The sequence below is a fragment of the Oncorhynchus gorbuscha genome, linkage group LG21 (genome assembly GCF_021184085.1).
Source record: "Oncorhynchus gorbuscha isolate QuinsamMale2020 ecotype Even-year linkage group LG21, OgorEven_v1.0, whole genome shotgun sequence".
NCBI classification, from domain to species: Eukaryota; Metazoa; Chordata; class Actinopteri; order Salmoniformes; family Salmonidae; genus Oncorhynchus; species Oncorhynchus gorbuscha.
Genome location: NC_060193.1, coordinates 318,208 through 342,097, shown reverse-complemented (window position 1 = coordinate 342,097; position 23,890 = coordinate 318,208). Strand labels below are relative to the sequence as shown.

At 51.6% G+C, this 23,890-nt stretch overlaps 1 protein-coding gene across 1 annotated transcript in view; it reads left to right on the top strand.

Moving 5' to 3' along the window:
• LOC124008430 (RPA-related protein RADX-like) overlaps positions 1-23,890 on the top strand; it is a 52,422-nt gene that overhangs the window by 4,337 nt on the left and 24,195 nt on the right. The window contains exons 2-4 of the mRNA XM_046319701.1: positions 5,205-5,653; positions 6,465-6,637; positions 10,774-10,936. Of these exons, the coding sequence (XP_046175657.1) occupies positions 5,205-5,653; positions 6,465-6,637; positions 10,774-10,936 (785 nt within the window). The remainder of the gene's footprint in view (positions 1-5,204; positions 5,654-6,464; positions 6,638-10,773; positions 10,937-23,890) is intronic.

The following is a 23,890-nucleotide window of genomic DNA, read 5'->3' as shown; positions in this document are numbered from 1 at the left end:
AGTAGCCCAGTGACTGTATGGTGGTGGGTACAGTAGCCCAGTGACTGTATGGTGGTGGGTACAGTAGCCCAGTGACTGTATGGTGGTGGGTACAGTAGCCCAGTGACTGTATGGTGGTGGGTACAGTAGCCCAGTGACTGTATGGTGGTGGGTACAGTAGCCCAGTGACTGTATGGTGGTGGGTACAGTAGCCCAGTGACTGTATGGTGGTGGTGGTACAGTAGCCCAGTGACTGTATGGTGGTGGGTACAGTAGCCCAGTGACTGTATGGTGGTGGGTACAGTAGCCCAGTGACTGTATGGTGGTGGGTAGCCCAGTGACTGTATGGTGATGGGTACAGTAGCCCAGTGACTGTATGGTGGTGGGTACAGTAGCCCAGTGACTGTATGGTGGTGGGTACAGTAGCCCAGTGACTGTATGGTGGTGGGTACAGTAGCCCAGTGACTGTATGGTGGGTACAGTAGCCCAGTGATTGTATGGTGGGTACAGTAGCCCAGTGACTGTATGGTGGTGGGTACAGTAGCCCAGTGACTGTATGGTGGGTACAGTCGCCCAGTGACTGTATGGTGGGTACAGTAGCCCAGTGACTGTATGGTGGTGGGTACAGTAGCCCAGTGACTGTATGGTGGTGGGTACAGTAGCCCAGTGACTGTATGGTGGTGGGTACAGTAGCCCAGTGACTGTATGGTGGGTACAGTAGCCCAGTGACTGTATGGTGGTGGGTACAGTAGCCCAGTGACTGTATGGTGGTGGGTACAGTAGCCAGGTGACTGTATGGTGGTGGGTACAGTAGCCCAGTGACTGTATGGTGGTGGGTACAGTAGCCCAGTGACTGTATGGCGGTGGGTACAGTAGCCCAGTGATTGTATGGTGGGTACAGTAGCCCAGTGACTGTATGGTGGTGGGTACAGTAGCCCAGTGATTGTATGGTGGGTACAGTCGCCCAGTGACTGTATGGTGGGTACAGTAGCCCAGTGACTGTATGGTGGTGGGTACAGTAGCCCAGTGACTGTATGGTGGTGGGTACAGTAACCCAGTGACTGTATGGTGGTGGGTACAGTAGCCCAGTGACTGTATGGTGGTGGGTACAGTAGCCCAGTGACTGTATGGTGGTGGGTACAGTAGCCCAGTGACTGTATGGTGGTGGGTACAGTAGCCCAGTGACTGTATGTTGGGTACAGTAGCCCAGTGACTGTATGGTGGTGGGTACAGTAGCCCAGTGACTGTATGGTGGGTACAGTAGCCCAGTGACTGTATGGTGGTGGGTACAGTAGCCCAGTGACTGTATGGTGGTGGGTACAGTCGCCCAGTGACTGTATGGTGGTGGGTACAGTCGCCCAGTGACTGTATGGTGGGTACAGTAGTCCAGTGACTGTATGGTGGTGGGTACAGTAGCCCAGTGACTGTATGGTGGTGGGTACAGTAGCCCAGTGACTGTATGGTGGTGGGTACAGTAGCCCAGTGACTGTATGGTGGTGGGTACAGTAGCCCAGTGACTGTATGGTGGTGGGCACAGTAGCCCAGTGACTGTATGGTGGTGGGTACAGTAGCCCAGTGATTGTATGGTGGTGGGTACAGTAACCCAGTGACTGTATGGTGGTGGGTACAGTAGCCCAGTGACTGTATGGTGGGTACAGTAGCCCAGTGACTGTATGGTGGTGGGTAGAGTAGCCCAGTGATTGTATGGTGGGTACAGTCGTCCAGTGACTGTATGGTGGGTACAGTAGCCCAGTGACTGTATGGTGGGTACAGTAGCCCAGTGACTGTATGGTGGTGGGTACAGTAACCCAGTGACTGTATGGTGGTGGGTACAGTAGCCCAGTGACTGTATGGTGGTGGGTACAGTAGCCCAGTGACTGTATGGTGGTGGGTACAGTAGCCCAGTGACTGTATGGTGGTGGGTACAGTAACCCAGTGACTGTATGGTGGTGGGTACAGTAGCCCAGTGACTGTATGGTGGTGGGTACAGTAGCCCAGTGACTGTATGGTGGTGGGTACAGTAGCCCAGTGACTGTATGGTGGTGGGTACAGTAGCCCAGTGACTGTATGGTGGTGGGCACAGTAGCCCAGTGACTGTATGGTGGTGGGTACAGTAGCCCAGTGATTGTATGGTGGTGGGTACAGTAACCCAGTGACTGTATGGTGGTGGGTACAGTAACCCAGTGACTGTATGGTGGTGGGTACAGTAGCCCAGTGACTGTATGGTGGTGGGTACAGTAGCCCAGTGACTGCCCAGTGTATGGTGGTGGGTACAGTAACCCAGTGACTGTATGGTGGGTACAGTAGCCCAGTGACTGTATGGTGGTGGGTACAGTAGCCCAGTGACTGTATGGTGGTGGGTACAGTAGCCCAGTGGCTGTATGGTGGTGGGTACAGTAGCCCAGTGACTGTATGGTGGTGGGTACAGTAGCCCAGTGACTGTATGGTGGTGGGTACAGTAGCCCAGTGACTGTATGGTGGTGGGTACAGTAGCCCAGTGACTGTATGGTGGTGGGTACAGTAGCCCAGTGACTGTATGGTGGTGGGTACAGTAGCCCAGTGACTGTATGGTGGTGGGTACAGTAGCCCAGTGACTGTATGGTGGTGGGTACAGTAGCCCAGTGACTGTATGGTGGTGGGTACAGTAGCCCAGTGACTGTATGGTGGTGGGTACAGTAGCCCAGTGACTGTATGGTGGTGGGTACAGTAGCCCAGTGACTGTATGGTGGTGGGTACAGTAGCCCAGTGACTGTATGGTGGTGGGTACAGTAGCCCAGTGACTGTATGGTGGTGGGTACAGTAGCCCAGTGACTGTATGGTGGTGGGTACAGTAGCCCAGTGACTGTATGGTGGTGGGTGTAGCCCAGTGACTGTATGGTGGTGGGTACAGTAGCCCAGTGACTGTATGGTGGTGGGTACAGTAGCCCAGTGACTGTATGGTGGTGGGTACAGTCGCCCAGTGACTGTGTGTGGTGGGTACAGACTAGCCCAGTGACTGTATGGTGGTGGGTACAGTAGCCCAGTGACTGTATGGTGGTGGGTACAGTAGCCCAGTGACTGTATGGTGGTGGGTACAGTAACCCAGTGACTGTATGGTGGTGGGTACAGTAGCCCAGTGACTGTATGGTGGTGGGTACAGTAGCCCAGTGACTGTATGGTGGTGGGTACAGTAGCCCAGTGACTGTATGGTGGTGGGTACAGTAGCCCAGTGACTGTATGGTGGTGGGTACAGTAGCCCAGTGACTGTATGGTGGTGGGTACAGTAGCCCAGTGACTGTATGGTGGTGGGTACAGTAGCCCAGTGACTGTATGGTGGTGGGTACAGTAACCCAGTGACTGTATGGTGGTGGGTACAGTAGCCCAGTGACTGTATGGTGGGTGTAGTAGCCCAGTGACTGGTTACTGTTGGTTACTGTCTGTCTGACTGGACTGGTTTACTGTCTGTCTCTCTGGACTAGGTTACTGTCTGTCTCTCTGGACTGGGTTACTGTCTGTCTCTCTGGACTGGGTTACTGTCTGTCTCTCTGGACTGGGTTACTGTCTGTCTCTCTGGACTAGGTTACTGTCTGTCTGACTGGACTAGGTTACTGTCTGTCTGACTGGACTAGGTTACTGTCTGTCTGACTGGACTAGGTTACTGTCTGTCTGACTGGACTAGGTTACTGTCTGTCTGACTGGACTAGGTTACTGTCTGTCTGACTGGACTAGGTTACTGTCTGTCTGACTGGACTAGGTTACTGTCTGTCTGACTGGACTAGGTTACTGTCTGACCTGACTGGACTAGGTTACTGTCTGATCTGACTGGACCAGGTTACTGTCTGACCTGACTGGACCAGGTTAATGTCTGTCTGACTGGACTAGGTTAATGTCTTTCTGACTGGAACAGGTTAATGTCTGACCTGTCTAGGTTACAGAAGTCCTACAAAGGACTGGACAGGGTTTGGTGTGTGTATTTTGTGGATGGAGATGTTAATTCCAGAGAGATTAATTTTCAACGTGTAGTTTGCCTTTGTTCCAGTCTTTGTTTCTTAACCTGTCTGGGAACGGGGGTTCCGCTAGCATTGGCGTGTTATGTTCAGTAGTTTTAAAACATGCAGTGATTTTGCAGAGAGCCACATCAGTTTACAGAAATACTCATAACAAACAGTGATAAAAGATACAACTATTATACATGGAACTTTAGATAAACTTCTCCTTAATGCAACTGCTGTGTCTGATTTTTTAAAAATGCATACCATGCAATAATCTGAGCACGGCTCTCAGAGCCCAACCAGCCAAAAAGATTTCCGCCATGTTGTGGAGTCAACATTAGTCAGAAATAGCATTATAAATATTCACTTACCTTTGATGATCTTCATCAGAATGCACTCCCAGGAATCCCAGTTTCACAATAAATGTTGTATTTGTTCGATAAAGTTAATCATTTATGTCCATGTACCTCCTTTTGTTTGGGCGTTTGGTAAACAAATCCAAACCCGCTTGCAAGTCCATCCGAAAGTTTGGACGAAAAGTCCAAAAAGTCATATTTCAGGTCAAACGAAGTATAGAATCAATCTGTATGATGTTTTTATCATAAATCTTCAACAATGTTCCAACCGGAGAATTCCTTTGTCTGTAGAAAAGCAAGGTTCTAAAGACTGTTGACATCTAGTGGAAGCCTTAGGAAGTGCAAAACGATCTCACAGACATTGTATATTCTAATGGCAATAAGTTGAAAAACTACAAAAGTCAGATTTCCCACTTCCTGGTTGGATTTTTCTCAGGCTTTCATCTGCCATATGAGTTCTGTTATACTCACAGACATCATTCAAACAGTTTTAGAAACTTCATAGTGTTTTCTATCCAAATATACTAATAATATGCATATATTAGCATCTGGGATTGAGTAGCAGGCAGTTTACTCTGGGCACGCTATTCATCCAAAAGTGAAAATGGTGACCCCTAGCTTAATATTGGCAGGATGGTTTGATAAAAAAATTGATTTGGAGGAACATCAACACATCTGCTTCCAGGCTGCTAGCTAGCTGCAGTTTTTATTGTAGTTAGCCCAGCTAGCTAGCTGCAGTTTTTATTGTAGTTAGCCCAGCTAGCTAGCTGCAGTTTTTATTGTAGTTAGCCCAGCTAGCTAGCTGCAGTTTTTATTGTAGTTAGCCCTAAAATCTCCTTCTCCGGCATTGTGTACTGCGTTCCTCCTCACTCTGTCTCTCCTGTCTCTCTGTCTTCAGGCTGCGTGTGACCCTTGACCCCAGCCTCAACCGTCTGGTGGAGAGGAACGTGTTCCGGTGTGGCTCTCAGCTACGACATGTTACCTTTTCACCCGGGGAGTCTGTAGAGGAGGAGGGGGGAGGAGGGAGGACTTACAGGCTGGTGAGTGTGGAGGTGGCTGGGGACGAAGGGGGGATGGAGGGGCTGACTCCCGGGGTGGAGGTGGAGAGACTGCCATGGTACGGAGCCCAACCAGACCCAGAGAGAGACCCAGGATCCCATCCAGCAGACCCAGCCCTAATCCCAGACCCAGTCCACCTAGAGAGGGCCCAGGCCCCCAGCTTGCTGCCCCTCAGGGCCAGGAGAAGCTGCTATCTGCCCCTCTGGAACAACCAGGACTACAGTGGACCAGCCTGGAGGGAGACTCCCAACTCGGACAACTCAGAGGACTCGGACCAAGACGAAGAGGGTGCGTAGTAGTTTTAGTACAGAGCAGGAGTGTTGTCTCTCTCCAGGTGTGTGTTCAAGTGTGTGTTGTCTCTCTCCAGGTGTGTGTGTTGTCTCTCTCCGGGTGTGTGTGTTGTCTCTCTCCGGGTGTGTGTGTTGTCTCTCTCCGGGTGTGTGTGTTGTCTCTCTCCGGGTGTGTGTGTTGTCTCTCTCCGGGTATGTGTGTGTGTGTTGTCTCTCTCCAGGTATGTGTGTGTGTGTTGTCTCTCTCCAGGTATGTGTGTGTGTGTTGTCTCTCTCCAGGTATGTGTGTGTGTGTTGTCTCTCTCCAAGTGTGTGTGTGTGTTGTCTCTCTCCAAGTGTGTGTGTGGTCTCTCTCCAAGTGTGTGTGTGTGTTGTCTCTCTCCAGGTGTGTGTGTGTGTTGTCTCTCTCCAGGTATGTGTGTGTGTTGTCTCTCTCCAGGTATGTGTGTGTGTTGTCTCTCTCCAGGTATGTGTGTGTGTTGTCTCTCTCCAGGTGTGTGTGTGTGTGTTGTCTCTCTCCAGGTGTGTGTGTGTGTTGTCTCTCTCCAGGTGTGTGTGTGTGTGTGTGTGTGTTGTCTCTCTCCAGGTGTGTGTGTGTGTGTGTGTGTGTGTGTGTGTGTGTGTGTGTCTCTCTCCAAGTGTGTGTGTGTGTGTGTGTGTTGTCTCTCTCCAAGTGTGTGTGTGTGTGTGTGTGTGTGTTGTCTCTCTCCAAGTGTGTGTGTGTGTGTGTGTTGTCTCTCTCCAGGTATGTGTGTGTGTGTGTGTGTGTTGTCTCTCTCCAAGTGTGTGTGTGTGTTGTCTCTCTCCAGGTGTTCGGGCTACAGTGACGCTAGCTGAACTGCAGGAGGACTTCCTGTCCCGTAAGGGCGGTGCCACAGCGAGGAGGGGTGTGGCCAGGGGTCTGCTGGTGGTGCGAGTTCTAAACAAGTCCAGAGTGATGTATTATGGGAAATCCGACAGCAATTGTGAATGCCCTTATAAGGTTAGTACATACATACATATACAGCACCAGTCAAAAGTTTGGACACACCTACTCATACAAGGGTTTTTATTTTCTTACTACATTGTAGAATAATAGTGAAGACATCAAAATGATGAAATAACACATATGGAATCATGTAGTAACCACACAAAGTGTTAAACAAATCAAAATTAATTTGAGATTTGAGATTTTTCAAAGTAGCCACCCTTTGCCTTGATGCCAGCTTTGCACACTCTTGGCATTCTCTCAACCAGCTTCATAAGGTAGTCACCTGGAATGCATTTCAATAAACAGGTGTGCCTTCTTGAAAGTTAATTTGTGGAATTTCTTTCCTTCATACTTTTGAGCCAATCAGTTGTGCTGTGACAAGGTGGTATTCAGAAAATAGCCTTATATGTTAAAAGACCAAGTAAATATTATGGCAAGAACAGCTCAAATAAGCAAAGAGAAACGACAGTCCATCATTACTTTAAGACATGAAGGTCAGTTAATCCGGAAAATGTCAAGTGCAGTCACAAAAAGTGCTATGATGAAACTGGCTCTCATGAGGACCGCCACAGGAAAGGAAAACCCAGAGTTACTTCTGCTGCAGAGGATAAGTTCATTACAGTTAACTGGCTCTCATGAGGACCGCCACAGGAAAGGAAAACCCAGAGTTACTTCTACTGCAGAGTTCATTACAGTTAACTGCAGCTCTGATTGCAGGCCAAATGCTTCACAGAGTTCAAGTAACAGACACATCTCAACATCAACTGTTCAGAGGAGACTGTGTGAATCAGGCCTTCATGTTCAAATTGCTGCAAAGAAACCACTACTAAAGGACACCAATAAGAAGATGAGACTTGCTTGGGCCAAGAAACACAAGCAATGGACATTAGACTGGTGGAAATCTGTCCTTTGGTCTGATGAGTCCAAACTTGAGATTTTTGGTTCCAACCGCTGTGTCTTTGTGAGACTCAGAGTAGGTGAACGGATGATCTCCGCATGTGTGGTTCCCACCGTGAAGCATGGAGGAGGAGGTGTGATGGTGTGGGGGTGCTTTGCTGGTGACACTGTCTGTGATTTATTGAGAATTCAAGGCACACTTAACCAGCATTCTGCAGCGATACACCATCCCATCTGGTTTGCTCTTAGTGGGACTATCATTAGTTTTTCAACAGGACAATGACCCAACACACCTCCAGACTGTGTAAAGGATTTATGACCAAGAAGGAGAGTGATGGAGTGCTGCATCAGATGATCTGGCCTCAACGATCACCCAACCTTAAATAAATGGACTTAATAAAGGCATCACTAGTCACTTTAAATAACGCCACTTTAATAATGTCCACATGTCCTACATTACTCATCTCATATGTATATACTGTACTCTATACCATCTACTGCATCTTGTCTACATACCCTACATTACTCACCTCATATGTATATACTGTATTCTATACTATCCTACTGTATCTTAGTCTACACATTACTCATCTCATATGTATATACAGTAGAATAGAATACAGTATATACATATGAGATGAGTAATGCATAGACTAAGATACAGTAGAATAGAATACAGTATCTTAGTCTATGCATTACTCATCTCATATGTATATACTGTATTCTATTCTACTGTATCTTAGTCTATGCATTACTCATCTCATATGTATATACTGTATTCTATTCTACTGTATCTTAGTCTATACATTATAATATAATAATAATAATAATATATGCCATTTAGCAGACGCTTTTATCCAAAGCGACTTACAGTCATGTGTGCATACATTCTATGTATGGGTGGTCACGGGGATTGAACCCACTACCCTGGCGTTACAAGCGCCATGCTCTACCAACTGAGCTACAGAAGGACCACCATTACTCATCTCATATGTATATACTGTATTCTATACCATCTACTGGATCTTAGTCTATACATTACTCATCTCATATGTATATACTGTATTCTATTCTACTGTATCTTAGTCTATACATTACTCGTCTCATATGTATATACTGTATTCTATTCTACTGTATCTTAGTCTATGCATTACTCATCTCATATGTATATACTGTATTCTATACCATCTACTGTATCTTAGTCTATACATTACTCATCTCATATGTATATACTGTATTCTATTCTACTGTATCTTAGTCTATACATTACTCATCTCATATGTATATACTGTATTCTATTCTACTGTATCTTAGTCTATGCATTACTCATCTCATATGTATATACTGTATTCTATTCTACTGTATCTTAGTCTATGCATTACTCATCTCATATGTATATACTGTATTCTATTCTACTGTATCTTAGTCTATGCATTACTCATCTCATATGTATATACTGTATTCTATTCTACTGTATCTTAGTCTATGCATTACTCATCTCATATGTATATACTGTATTCTATACCATCTACTGTATCTTAGTCTATGCATTACTCATCTCATATGTATATACTGTATTCTATTCTACTGTATCTTAGTCTATACATTACTCATCTCATATGTATATACTGTATTCTATTCTACTGTATCTTAGTCTATGCATTACTCATCTCATATGTATATACTGTATTCTATTCTACTGTATCTTAGTCTATGCATTACTCATCTCATATGTATATACTGTATTCTATTCTACTGTATCTTAGTCTATACATTACTCATCTCATATGTATATACTGTATTCTATTCTACTGTATCTTAGTCTATGCATTACTCATCTCATATGTATATACTGTATTCTATTCTACTGTATCTTAGTCTATACATTACTCATCTCATATGTATATACTGTATTCTATTCTACTGTATCTTAGTCTATGTCGTTTGGCCATCGCTCATCCATATATTTATATGTTCATATTCTTATTCATTCCTTTACACTTGTGTGTATATAAGGTAGTTGTTGTGAAATTGTTAGATTACTTGTTAGATATAACTGCATGGTCGGAACTAGAAGCACAATTATTTTGCTACACTCGCATTAACATCTGGTAACCATGTGTATGTGACCAATAACATTTGATTCGATTTGACCTCAACCCAATTGAGATGGTTTGGGAGTCAGACCACAGAGGGAAGGAAAAGCAGCCAACATGTGCTCAGCATATGTGGGAACTCTTTCAAGTCTGTTGGAAAAGCATTCCAGGTGAAACTGGTTGAGAGAATGCCAAGTGTGTGCAAAGCTGTCATCATGGCAAAGGATGGCTACTTTGAAGAATCTCAAATATAAAGTATGTTTTCAGTTGTTTAACACTTTTTGGTTACTTCATAATGTGTTATTTCATAGTTTTGATATCTTCACTATTATTCTACAATGTAGAAAATAGTAAAAATAAAGAAAAACCCTTGAATGAGTAGGTGTGTAAACTTTTGACTGGTACTGTATATTTAATAGTGCAGGTAGTCTGGTGGTTAGAGCGTTGGACTAGTAACCAGCAGGTAGTCTAGTGGTTAGAGCGTTGGACTAGTAACCAGCAGGTAGTCTGGTGGTTAGAGCGTTGGACTAGTAACCAGCAGGTAGTCTGGTGGTTAGAGCGTTGGACTAGTAACCAGCAGGTAGCCTAGTGGTTAGAGCGTTGGACTAGTAACCAGCAGGTAGTCTAGTGGTTAGAGCGTTGGACTAGTAACCAGCAGGTAGCCTAGTGATTAGAGCGTTGGACTAGTAACCAGCAGGTAGCCTAGTGGTTAGAGCGTTGGACTAGTAACCAGCAGGTAGTCTAGTGGTTAGAGCGTTGGACTAGTAACCAGGTAGGTTGTTTGCCTGGTACTGTATATTTAATAGTGCAGGTAGTCTGGTGGTTAGAGCGTTGGACTAGTAACCAGCAGGTAGTCTGGTGGTTAGAGCGTTGGACTAGTAACCAGCAGGTAGTCTGGTGGTTAGAGCGTTGGACTAGTAACCAGCAGGTAGTCTGGTGGTTAGAGCGTTGGACTAGTAACCAGCAGGTAGTCTAGTGGTTAGAGCGTTGGACTAGTAACCAGCAGGTAGTCTGGTGGTTAGAGCGTTGGACTAGTAACCAGCAGGTAGTCTAGTGGTTAGAGCGTTGGACTAGTAACCAGGTAGGTTGTTTGACTGGTACTGACCTCATATTCTCTCTCTGTCTGCTTTTCTCCCCTCTTCTTCTCTTTCCTAGGCGGTGTTGGAGGTGTGTGATGTGTCGGGGTGTGTGTGTGTGTGCGTGTTGTGGAACAGTGTGTGTGTGTCCTGGTATGGCAGACTGCGACCAGGTCAGGTATTGAGAACGAGAGGCTTCAGAGTCAAGGAGAGCTACGACAAGAGAGACCACCAACATATAGGTAACACTAGAGACCACCGACATAGAGGTAACACTAGAGACCACCAACATAGAGGTAACACTAGAGACCACCGACATAGAGGTAACACTAGAGACCACCGACATAGAGGTAACACTAGAGACCACCGACATAGAGGTAACACTAGAGACCACCGACATAGAGGTAACACTAGAGGCCACCGACATAGAGGTAACACTAGAGACCACCGACATACATAGGTAACACTAGAGACCACCGACATAGAGGTAACACTAGAGACCACAGACATAGAGGTAACACTAGAGACCACAGACATAGAGGTAACACTAGAGACCACAGACATAGAGGTAACACTAGAGACCACAGACATAGAGGTAACACTAGAGACCACAGACATAGAGGTAACACTAGAGACCACCGACATAGAGGTAACACTAGAGACCACCGACATAGAGGTAACACTAGAGACCACCGACATAGAGGTAACACTAGAGACCACCGACATAGAGGTAACACTAGAGACCACCGACATAGAGGTAACACTAGAGACCACCGACATAGAGGTAACACACAGTAACACACACACACTGTAACGCATACACTGAGTGTACAAAACATTAGGAACACCTCTCTAATTTACAGTTACAGCTCTCCTCAGAACAGCCTCAATTTGTCGGGTCATGGACTCTACACAGTTTTAAAAGAGTTCCACAGAGATGCTGGCCCCATGTTGACTCCAACACTTCCCACTGTTGTCCAGTTGGCTGGATGTCCTTTGGGTGGTGGACCATTCTAGATACACACAGGAAACTGTTGAGTGTTAAAAACCCAGAAGCATTGCAGTTCTTGACACAAACCCGTGCACCTACTATCCTACCCTGTTTTAAAGGCACTTCAATATTTTGTCTTGCCCGTTCACCCTCTGAATGGCACACGTACACAATCCATGTCTCAATTGTCTCAGGGCTTAAAAATCTTTCTTTAACCCCGTCTCCTCCTCTTCATCTACACAATTTGAAGTGGATTTAACAAGTGACATCAATAAGGGATCATATATTCTGGATTCACCTGGCCAGTCTGTCACGGAAAGAGCAGCTGTTAATGTTTTGTAGGGGCCCAACTTTGTTTTTTGGGGTCATCTGAAGCTAATCTCTGCATTTCAACACTATCCACTATGACCTATGGCCCTTTCAGCACTCTCTTTACAACAACATGAAGTCAACAGAAATGCCCCCAGACAGCATCAAGATAAGAGCTCATTGTTACATATGTTTAAGAGATTGATAAGACTGAACTAGATCAAAGGTAATTCAATAATCAATATTAACCTTTAACCAATAGTCTAACAACTCTCTGAAGAGTCAGGACTACCGGGCATGATGACACCTTTAACCAATAGTCTAACAACTCTCTTAAAAAATAAAGTACAAAGACTTGTGTTTTTTAAGATATCCTCTATATCACATTTCAGCCAGACCGCCCAGCCAGCCCCCCCAGCCAGACCGCCCAGCCAGACCGCCCAGCCAGCCCCCCAGCCAGACCGCCCATTCAGCCCCCAGCCAGACCGCCCAGCCAGCCCCCCAGCCAGCCAGCCAGCCCCCCAGCCAGCCCCCCAGACTGACCGCCCAGCCAGCCCCCCCCCAGCCAGACCGCCCAGCCAGCCCCCCCAACCAGACCGCCCAGCCAGACCCCCCCAGCCAGACCGCCCAGCCAGCCTCCCCAGCCAGACTGCCCAGCCAGCCCCCCCACAGCCAGACCGCCACCAGTCTAGTCAATACCTCAACTCTCTCCCCGACCCCCACCAGTCTAGTCAATACCTCAACTCTCTCCCCGACCCCCACCAGTCTAGTCAATACCTCAACTCTCTCCCCGACCCCCACCAGTCTAGTCAATACCTCAACTCTCTCCCCGACCCCCACCAGTCTAGTCAATACCTCAACTCTCTCCCGACCCCCACCAGTCTAGTCAATACCTCAACTCTCTCCCCGACCCCCACCAGTCTAGTCAATACCTCAACTCTCTCCCCGACCCCCACCAGTCAATACCACAACTCTCTCCCCGACCCCCACCAGTCAATACCACAACTCTCTCCCCTGACCCCCACCAGTCAATACCTCAACTCTCTCCCCGACCCCCACCAGTCAATACCTCAACTCTCTCCCGACCCCCACCAGTCAATACCTCAACTCTCCCCGACCCCCACCAGTCAATACCTCAACTCTCTCCCCGACCCCCACCAGTCAATACCTCAACTCTCTCCCCCGACCCCCACCAGTCAATACCTCAACTCTCTCCCCGACCCCCACCAGTCAATACCTCAACTCTCTCCCCGACCCCCACCAGTCAATACCTCAACTCTCTCCCCCGACCCCCACCAGTCAATACCTCAACTCTCTCCCCGACCCCCACCAGTCAATACCTCAACTCTCTCCCCGACCCCCACCAGTCAATACCACAACTCTCTCCCCGACCCCCACCAGTCAATACCTCAACTCTCTCCCCGACCCCCACCAGTCAATACCTCAACTCTCTCCGACCCCCAACAGTCTAGTCAATACCTCAACTCTCTCCCGACCCCCACCAGTCAATACCACAACTCTCTCCCTGACCCCCACCAGTCAATACCTCAACTCTCTCCCCGACCCCCACCAGTCTAGTCAATACCTCAACTCTCTCCCGACCCCCACCAGTCTAGTCAATACCTCAACTCTCTCCCCGACCCCCACCAGTCTAGTCAATACCTCAACTCTCTCCCCGACCCCCACCAGTCTAGTCAATACCTCAACTCTCTCCCCGACCCCCACCAGTCTAGTCAATACCTCAACTCTCTCCCCCGACCCCCACCAGTCAATACCTCAACTCTCTCCCCGACCCCCACCAGTCAATACCTCAACTCTCTCCCGACCCCCACCAGTCTAGTCAATACCTCAACTTTCTCCCCGACCCCCACCAGTCAATACCTCAACTCTCTCCCCGACCCCCACCAGTCAATACCTCAACTCTCTCCCCGACCCCCACCAGTCTAGTCAATACCTCAACTCTCTCCCGACCCCCACCAGTCTAGTCAATACCTCAACTCTCTCCCCCGACCCCCACCAGTCTAGTCAATACCTCAACTTTCTCCCCCGACCCCCACCAGTCAATACCTCAACTCTCTCCCCGACCCCCACCAGTCAATACCTCAACTCTCTCCCCGACCCCACCAGTCTAGTCAATACCTCAACTCTCTCCCGACCCCCACCAGTCTAGTCAATACCTCAACTCTCTCCCCGACCCCCACCAGTCTAGTCAATACCTCAACTCTCTCCCCGACCCCACCAGTCTAGTCAATACCTCAACTCTCTCCCCGACCCCCACCAGTCAATACCTCAACTCTCTCCCTGACCCCCACCAGTCAATACCTCAACTCTCTCCCCGACCCCCACCAGTCAATACCTCAACTCTCTCCCCCGACCCCCACCAGTCTAGTCAATACCTCAACTTTCTCCCCGACCCCCACCAGTCAATACCTCAACTCTCTCCCGACCCCCACCAGTCTAGTCAATACCTCAACTCTCTCCCGACCCCCACCAGTCTAGTCAATACCTCAACTCTCTCCCGACCCCCACCAGTCAATACCTCAACTCTCCTCCCGACCCCCACCAGTCAATACCTCAACTCTCTCCCCGACCCCCACCAGTCAATACCTCAACTCTCTCCCCGACCCCCACCAGTCTAGTCAATACCTCAACTCTCTCCCCGACCCCCACCAGTCAATACCTCAACTCTCTCCCCGACCCCCACCAGTCAATACCTCAACTCTCCTCCCGACCCCCACCAGTCAATACCTCAACTCTCTCCCGACCCCCACCAGTCAATACCTCAACTCTCTCCCCCGACCCCCACCAGTCTAGTCAATACCTCAACTCTCTCCCCGACCCCCACCAGTCTAGTCAATACCTCAACTCTCTCCCCGACCCCCACCAGTCTAGTCAATACCTCAACTCTCTCCCCGACCCCCACCAGTCTAGTCAATACCTCAACTCTCTCCCCGACCCCCACCAGTCAATACCACAACTCTCTCCCCGACCCCCACCAGTCAATACCACAACTCTCTCCCTGACCCCCACCAGTCAATACCTCAACTCTCTCCCCGACCCCCACCAGTCAATACCTCAACTCTCTCCCCGACCCCCACCAGTCAATACCACAACTCTCTCCCCGACCCCCACCAGTCTAGTCAATACCTCAACTCTCTCCCCGACCCCCACCAGTCTAGTCAATACCTCAACTCTCTCCCCGACCCCCACCAGTCTAGTCAATACCTCAACTCTCTCCCCGACCCCCACCAGTCAATACCTCAACTCTCTCCCCGACCCCCACCAGTCTAGTCAATACCACAACTCTCTCCCCGACCCCCACCAGTCTAGTCAATACCTCAACTCTCTCCCGACCCCCACCAGTCCAGTTAATACCTCAACTCTCTCCCCGACCCCCACCAGTCAATACCTCAACTCTCCCCGACCTCCACCAGTCAATACCTCAACTCTCTCCCCGACCCCCACCAGTCAATACCTCAACTCTCTCCCCGACCCCCACCAGTCAATACCTCAACTCTCCCCGACCCCCACCAGTCAATACCTCAACTCTCTCCCCGACCCCCACCAGTCAATACCACGACTCTCTCCCTGACCCCCACCAGTCAATACCTCAACTCTCTCCCGACCCCCACCAGTCTAGTCAATACCTCAACTCTCTCCCCGACCCCCACCAGTCAATACCTCAACTCTCTCCCGACCCCCACCAGTCTAGTCAATACCTCAACTTTCTCCCCGACCCCCACCAGTCAATACCTCAACTCTCTCCCCGACCCCACCAGTAATATCCCTCAACTCTCTCCCCGACCCCCACCAGTCTAGTCAATACCTCAACTCTCTCCCCGACCCCCACCAGTCAATACCTCAACTCTCTCCCCGACCCCCACCAGTCAATACCTCAACTCTCTCCCCGACCCCCACCAGTCAATACCTCAACTCTCTCCCCGACCCCCACCAGTCAATACCTCAACTCTCTCCCCGACCCCCACCAGTCAATACCTCAACTCTCTCCCCGACCCCCACCAGTCTAGTCAATACCTCAACTTTCTCCCCGACCCCCACCAGTCAATACCTCAACTCTCTCCCGACCCCCACCAGTCAATACCTCAACTCTCTCCCCGACCCCCACCAGTCAATACCTCAACTCTCTCCCCGACCCCCACCAGTCAATACCTCAACTCTCCCCCGACCCCCACCAGTCAATACCTCAACTCTCTCCCCGACCCCCACCAGTCAATACCTCAACTCTCTCCCCGACCCCCACCAGTAATATCCCTCAACTCTCTCCCCGACCCCCACCAGTCTAGTCAATACCTCAACTCTCTCCCCCGACCCCCACCAGTCAATACCTCAACTCTCTCCCCGACCCCCACCAGTCTAGTCAATACCTCAACTTTCTCCCGACCGCCACCAGTCAATACCTCAACTCTCTCCCCGACCCCCACCAGTCTAGTCAATACCTCAACTCTCTCCCCGACCCCCACCAGTCTAGTCAATACCTCAACTTTCTCCCCGACCGCCACCAGTCAATACCTCAACTCTCTCCCCGACCCCCACCAGTCTAGTCAATACCTCAACTCTCTCCCCGACCCCTACCAGTCAATACCTCAACTCTCTCCCCGACCCCCACCAGTCAATAACCTCTCTCCCGACCCCCACCAGTCAATACCTCAACTCTCTCCCCGACCCCACCAGTCAATACCTCAACTCTCTCCCCGACCCCCACCAGTCAATACCTCAACTCTCCCCCGACCCCCACCAGTCAATACCTCAACTCTCTCCCCGACCCCCACCAGTCAATACCTCAACTCTCTCCCGACCCCCACCAGTCAATACCTCAACTCTCTCCCCGACCCCCACCAGTCAATACCTCAACTCTCTCCCCGACCCCCACCAGTCAATACCTCAACTCTCTCCCCGACCCCACCAGTCAATACCTCAACTCTCTCCCCGACCCCCACCAGTCAATACCTCAACTCTCTCCCGACCCCCACCAGTCAATACCTCAACTCTCTCCCGACCCCCACCAGTCAATACCTCAACTCTCTCCCCGACCCCCACCAGTCTAGTCAATACCTCAACTTTCTCCCCGACCCCACCAGTCAATACCTCAACTCTCTCCCCGACCCCACCAGTAATATCCCTCAACTCTCTCCCCGACCCCCACCAGTCTAGTCAATACCTCAACTCTCTCCCGACCCCACCAGTCAATACCTCAACTCTCTCCCCCGACCCCCACCAGTCAATACCTCAACTCTCTCCCCGACCCCCACCAGTCTAGTCAATACCTCAACTCTCTCCCCGACCCCCACCAGTCAATACCTCAACTCTCTCCCCCGACCCCCACCAGTCTAGTCAATACCTCAACTTTCTCCCCAACCCCCACCAGTCAATACCTCAACTCTCTCCCCGACCCCCACCAGTCAATACCTCAACTCTCTCCCCGACCCCCACCAGTCAATACCTCAACTCTCTCCCCGACCCCCACCAGTCAATACCTCAACTCTCTCCCGACCCCCACCAGTCAATACCTCAACTCTCTCCCCGACCCCCACCAGTCTAGTCAATACCTCAACTCTCTCCCCGACCCCCACCAGTCAATACCTCAACTCTCTCCCCGACCCCCACCAGTAATATCCCTCAACTCTCTCCCCGACCCCCACCAGTCTAGTCAATACCTCAACTCTCTCCCCGACCCCCACCAGTCAATACCTCAACTCTCTCCCGACCCCCACCAGTCTAGTCAATACCTCAACTTTCTCCCCGACCCCCACCAGTCAATACCTCAACTCTCTCCCCGACCCCCACCAGTCTAGTCAATACCTCAACTCTCTCCCCCGACCCCCACCAGTCTAGTCAATACCTCAACTCTCTCCCCGACCCCCACCAGTCAATACCTCAACTCTCTCCCCGACCCCCACCAGTCAATACCTCAACTCTCTCCCCCGACCCCCACCAGTCAATACCTCAACTCTCTCCCCCGACCCCCACCAGTCAATACCTCAACTCTCTCCCCGACCCCCACCAGTCAATACCTCAACTCTCTCCCCGACCCCCACCAGTCTAGTCAATACCTCAACTCTCTCCCGACCCCTACCAGTCAATACCTCAACTCTCTCCCCCCCCCCACCAGTCAATACCTCAACTCTCTCCCCCGACCCCACCAGTCAATACCTCAACTCTCTCCCCGACCCCCACCAGTCAATACCTCAACTCTCTCCCGACCCCCACCAGTCAATACCTCAACTCTCTCCCCGACCCCCACCAGTCAATACCTCAACTCTCCCCCGACCCCCACAAGTCAATACCTCAACTCTCCCCCGACCCCCACCAGTCAATACCTCAACTCTCTCCCCCGACCCCCACCAGTCAATACCTCAACTCTCTCCCCGACCCCCACCAGTCAATACCTCAACTCTCCCCGACCCCCACCAGTCAATACCTCAACTCTCTCCCCGACCCCCACCAGTCAATACCTCAACTTTCTCCCCGACCCCCACCAGTCAATACCTCAACTCTCTCCCCGACCCCACCAGTCAATACCTCAACTCTCTCCCGACCCCCACCAGTAATATCCCTCAACTCTCTCCCCGACCCCCACCAGTCTAGTCAATACCTCAACTCTCTCCCCGACCCCCACCAGTCAATACCTCAACTCTCTCCCCCCCCCACCAGTCAATACCTCAACTCTCTCCCCGACCCCCACCAGTCTAGTCAATACCTCAACTCTCTCCCCGACCCCCACCAGTCAATACCTCAACTCTCTCCCCGACCCCCACCAGTCTAGTCAATACCTCAACTTTCTCCCCCGACCCCCACCAGTCAATACCTCAACTCTCTCCCGACCCCCACCAGTCTAGTCAATACCTCAACTCTCTCCCCCGACCCCCACCAGTCTAGTCAATACCTCAACTCTCTCCCGACCCCCACCAGTCAATACCTCAACTCTCTCCCGACCCCCACCAGTCAATACCTCAACTCTCTCCCCGACCCCCACCAGTCAATACCTCAACTCTCTCCCGACCCCCACCAGTCAATACCTCAACTCTCTCCCCGACCCCCACCAGTCTAGTCAATACCTCAACTCTCTCCCCGACCCCCACCAGTCTAGTCAATACCTCAACTCTCTCCCCGACCCCCACCAGTCAATACCTCAACTCTCTCCCCGACCCCCACCAGTAATATCCCTCAACTCTCTCCCCGACCCCCACCAGTCTAGTCAATACCTCAACTCTCTCCCCGACCCCCACCAGTCAATACCTCAACTCTCTCCCCGACCCCCACCAGTCTAGTCAATACCTCAACTCTCTCCCCGACCCCCACCAGTCAATACCTCAACTCTCTCCCGACCCCCACCAGTCTAGTCAATACCTCAACTTTCTCCCCGACCGCCACCAGTCAATACCTCAACTCTCTCCCCGACCCCCACCAGTCTAGTCAATACCTCAACTCTCTCCCCGACCCCTACCAGTCAATACCTCAACTCTCTCCCCGACCCCCACCAGTCAATACCTCAACTCTCTCCCCGACCCCCACCAGTCAATACCTCAACTCTCTCCCCGACCCCCACCAGTCAATACCTCAACTCTCTCCCCGACCCCCACCAGTCAATACCTCAACTCTCTCCCCGACCCCACCAGTCAATACCTCAACTCTCTCCCCGACCCCCACCAGTCAATACCTCAACTCTCCCCCCGACCCCCACCAGTCAATACCTCAACTCTCCCCCGACCCCCACCAGTCAATACCTCAACTCTCTCCCCGACCCCACCAGTCAATACCTCAACTCTCTCCCGACCCCCCACCAGTCAATACCTCAACTCTCTCCCCGACCCCCACCAGTCAATACCTCAACTCTCTCCCGACCCCCACCAGTCAATACCTCAACTCTCTCCCCGACCCCCACCAGTCAATACCTCAACTCTCTCCCGACCCCACCAGTCAATACCTCAACTCTCTCCCGACCCCCACCAGTCTAGTCAATACCTCAACTTTCTCCCCGACCCCCACCAGTCAATACCTCAACTCTCTCCCCGACCCCACCAGTAATATCCCTCAACTCTCTCCCGACCCCCACCAGTCTAGTCAATACCTCAACTCTCTCCCGACCCCCACCAGTCAATACCTCAACTCTCTCCCCGACCCCCACCAGTCAATACCTCAACTCTCTCCCCGACCCCCACCAGTCTAGTCAATACCTCAACTCTCTCCCCGACCCCCACCAGTCAATACCTCAACTCTCTCCCCCGACCCCACCAGTCTAGTCAATACCTCAACTTTCTCCCCGACCCCCACCAGTCAATACCTCAACTCTCTCCCCGACCCCCACCAGTCAATACCTCAACTCTCTCCCCGACCCCACCAGTCAATACCTCAACTCTCTCCCGACCCCCACCAGTCAATACCTCAACTCTCTCCCCGACCCCCACCAGTCTAGTCAATACCTCAACTTTCTCCCGACCCCACCAGTCAATACCTCAACTCTCTCCCCGACCCCCACCAGTCAATACCTCAACTCTCTCCCCGACCCCCACCAGTAATATCCCTCAACTCTCTCCCCGACCCCACCAGTCTAGTCAATACCTCAACTCTCTCCCCGACCCCCACCAGTCTAGTCAATACCTCAACTCTCTCCCCCGACCCCCACCAGTCAATACCTCAACTCTCTCCCCGACCCCCACCAGTCTAGTCAATACCTCAACTCTCTCCCCGACCCCCACCAGTCAATACCTCAACTCTCTCCCCGACCCCCACCAGTCTAGTCAATACCTCAACTTTCTCCCCGACCCCCACCAGTCAATACCTCAACTCTCTCCCGACCCCCACCAGTCAATACCTCAACTCTCTCCCCCGACCCCCACCAGTCAATACCTCAACTCTCTCCCCGACCCCCACCAGTCAATACCTCAACTCTCTCCCCGACCCCCACCAGTCTAGTCAATACCTCAACTTTCTCCCCGACCCCCACCAGTCAATACCTCAACTCTCTCCCCGACCCCCACCAGTCAATACCTCAACTCTCTCCCGACCCCCACCAGTAATATCCCTCAACTCTCTCCCCGACCCCCACCAGTCTAGTCAATACCTCAACTCTCTCCCCGACCCCCACCAGTCTAGTCAATACCTCAACTCTCTCCCGACCCCCACCAGTCAATACCTCAACTCTCTCCCCGACCCCCACCAGTCTAGTCAATACCTCAACTCTCTCCCGACCCCCACCAGTCAATACCTCAACTCTCTCCCCGACCCCCACCAGTCTAGTCAATACCTCAACTTTCTCCCCCGACCCCCACCAGTCAATACCTCAACTCTCTCCCGACCCCCACCAGTCAATACCTCAACTCTCTCCCCGACCCCCACCAGTCAATACCTCAACTCTCTCCCGACCCCCACCAGTCAATACCTCAACTCTCTCCCGACCCCCACCAGTCTAGTCAATACCTCAACTCTCTCCCCGACCCCCACCAGTCAATACCTCAACTCTCTCCCCCGACCCCACCAGTCTAGTCAATACCTCAACTTTCTCCCCGACCGCCACCAGTCAATACCTCAACTCTCTCCCGACCCCCACCAGTCTAGTCAATACCTCAACTCTCTCCCCGACCCCTACCAGTCAATACCTCAACTCTCTCCCCGACCCCCACCAGTCAATACCTCAACTCTCTCCCGACCCCCACCAGTCAATACCTCAACTCTCTCCCCGACCCCCACCAGTCAATACCTCAACTCTCTCCCCGACCCCCACCAGTCAATACCTCAACTCTCTCCCCCGACCCCCACCAGTCAATACCTCAACTCTCCCCCGACCCCCACCAGTCAATACCTCAACTCTCCCCCCGACCCCCACCAGTCAATACCTCAACTCTCTCCCCCGACCCCCACCAGTCAATACCTCAACTCTCTCCCCGACCCCCACCAGTCAATACCTCAACTCTCTCCCCCGACCCCCACCAGTCAATACCTCAACTCTCTCCCCCGACCCCCACCAGTCAATACCTCAACTCTCTCCCCCCCACCAGACCCCCACCAGTCAATACCTCAACTCTCTCCCCGACCCCCACCAGTCAATACCTCAACTCTCTCCCCGACCCCCACCAGTCAATACCTCAACTCTCTCCCCGACCCCCACCAGTCTAGTCAATACCTCAACTTTCTCCCCGACCCCCACCAGTCAATACCTCAACTCTCTCCCCGACCCCCACCAGTAATATCCCTCAACTCTCTCCCGACCCCACCAGTCTAGTCAATACCTCAACTCTCTCCCCGACCCCCACCAGTCAATACCTCAACTCTCTCCCCGACCCCCACCAGTCAATACCTCAACTCTCTCCCCGACCCCCACCAGTCTAGTCAATACCTCAACTCTCTCCCGACCCCCACCAGTCAATACCTCAACTCTCTCCCCGACCCCCACCAGTCTAGTCAATACCTCAACTTTCTCCCCGACCCCCACCAGTCAATACCTCAACTCTCTCCCCGACCCCCACCAGTCAATACCTCAACTCTCTCCCCGACCCCCACCAGTCAATACCTCAACTCTCTCCCCGACCCCCACCAGTCAATACCTCAACTCTCTCCCGACCCCCCACCAGTCTAGTCAATACCTCAACTTTCTCCCCGACCCCCACCAGTCAATACCTCAACTCTCTCCCGACCCCCACCAGTCAATACCTCAACTCTCTCCCCCCGACCCCCACCAGTAATATCCCTCAACTCTCTCCCCGACCCCACCAGTCTAGTCAATACCTCAACTCTCTCCCCGACCCCCACCAGTCTAGTCAATACCTCAACTCTCTCCCCGACCCCCACCAGTCAATACCTCAACTCTCTCCCCGACCCCCACCAGTCTAGTCAATACCTCAACTCTCTCCCCGACCCCCACCAGTCAATACCTCAACTCTCTCCCGACCCCCACCAGTCTAGTCAATACCTCAACTTTCTCCCCGACCCCCACCAGTCAATACCTCAACTCTCTCCCCGACCCCCACCAGTCAATACCTCAACTCTCTCCCCCGACCCCCACCAGTCAATACCTCAACTCTCTCCCGACCCCCACCAGTCAATACCTCAACTCTCTCCCCGACCCCCACCAGTCTAGCCAATACCTCAACTTTCTCCCCGACCCCCACCAGTCAATACCTCAACCTCTCCCCGACCCCCACCAGTCAATACCTCAACTCTCTCCCCGACCCCCACCAGTAATATCCCTCAACTCTCTCCCCGACCCCCACCAGTCTAGTCAATACCTCAACTCTCTCCCCGACCCCCACCAGTCTAGTCAATACCTCAACTCTCTCCCGACCCCCACCAGTCAATACCTCAACTCTCTCCCCGACCCCCACCAGTCTAGTCAATACCTCAACTCTCTCCCCGACCCCCACCAGTCAATACCTCAACTCTCTCCCCGACCCCCACCAGTCTAGTCAATACCTCAACTTTCTCCCCGACCCCACCAGTCAATACCTCAACTCTCTCCCCGACCCCTCACCAGTCAATACCTCAACTCTCTCCCCGACCCCCACCAGTCAATACCTCAACTCTCTCCCCGACCCCCACCAGTCAATACCTCAACTCTCTCCCCGACCCCCACCAGTCAATACCTCAACTCTCTCCCGACCCCCACCAGTCAATACCTCAACTCTCTCCCCGACCCCCACCAGTCTAGTCAATACCTCAACTTTCTCCCCGACCCCCACCAGTCAATACAGTCTCTCCCCCACCAGTCAATACCTCAACTCTCTCCCCCGACCCCCACCAGTCAATACCTCAACTCTCTCCCCGACCCCCACCAGTCAATATCCTCAACTCTCTCCCGACCCCCACCAGTCTAGTCAATACCTCAACTCTCTCCCCGACCCCCACCAGTCAATACCTCAACTCTCTCCCCGACCCCCACCAG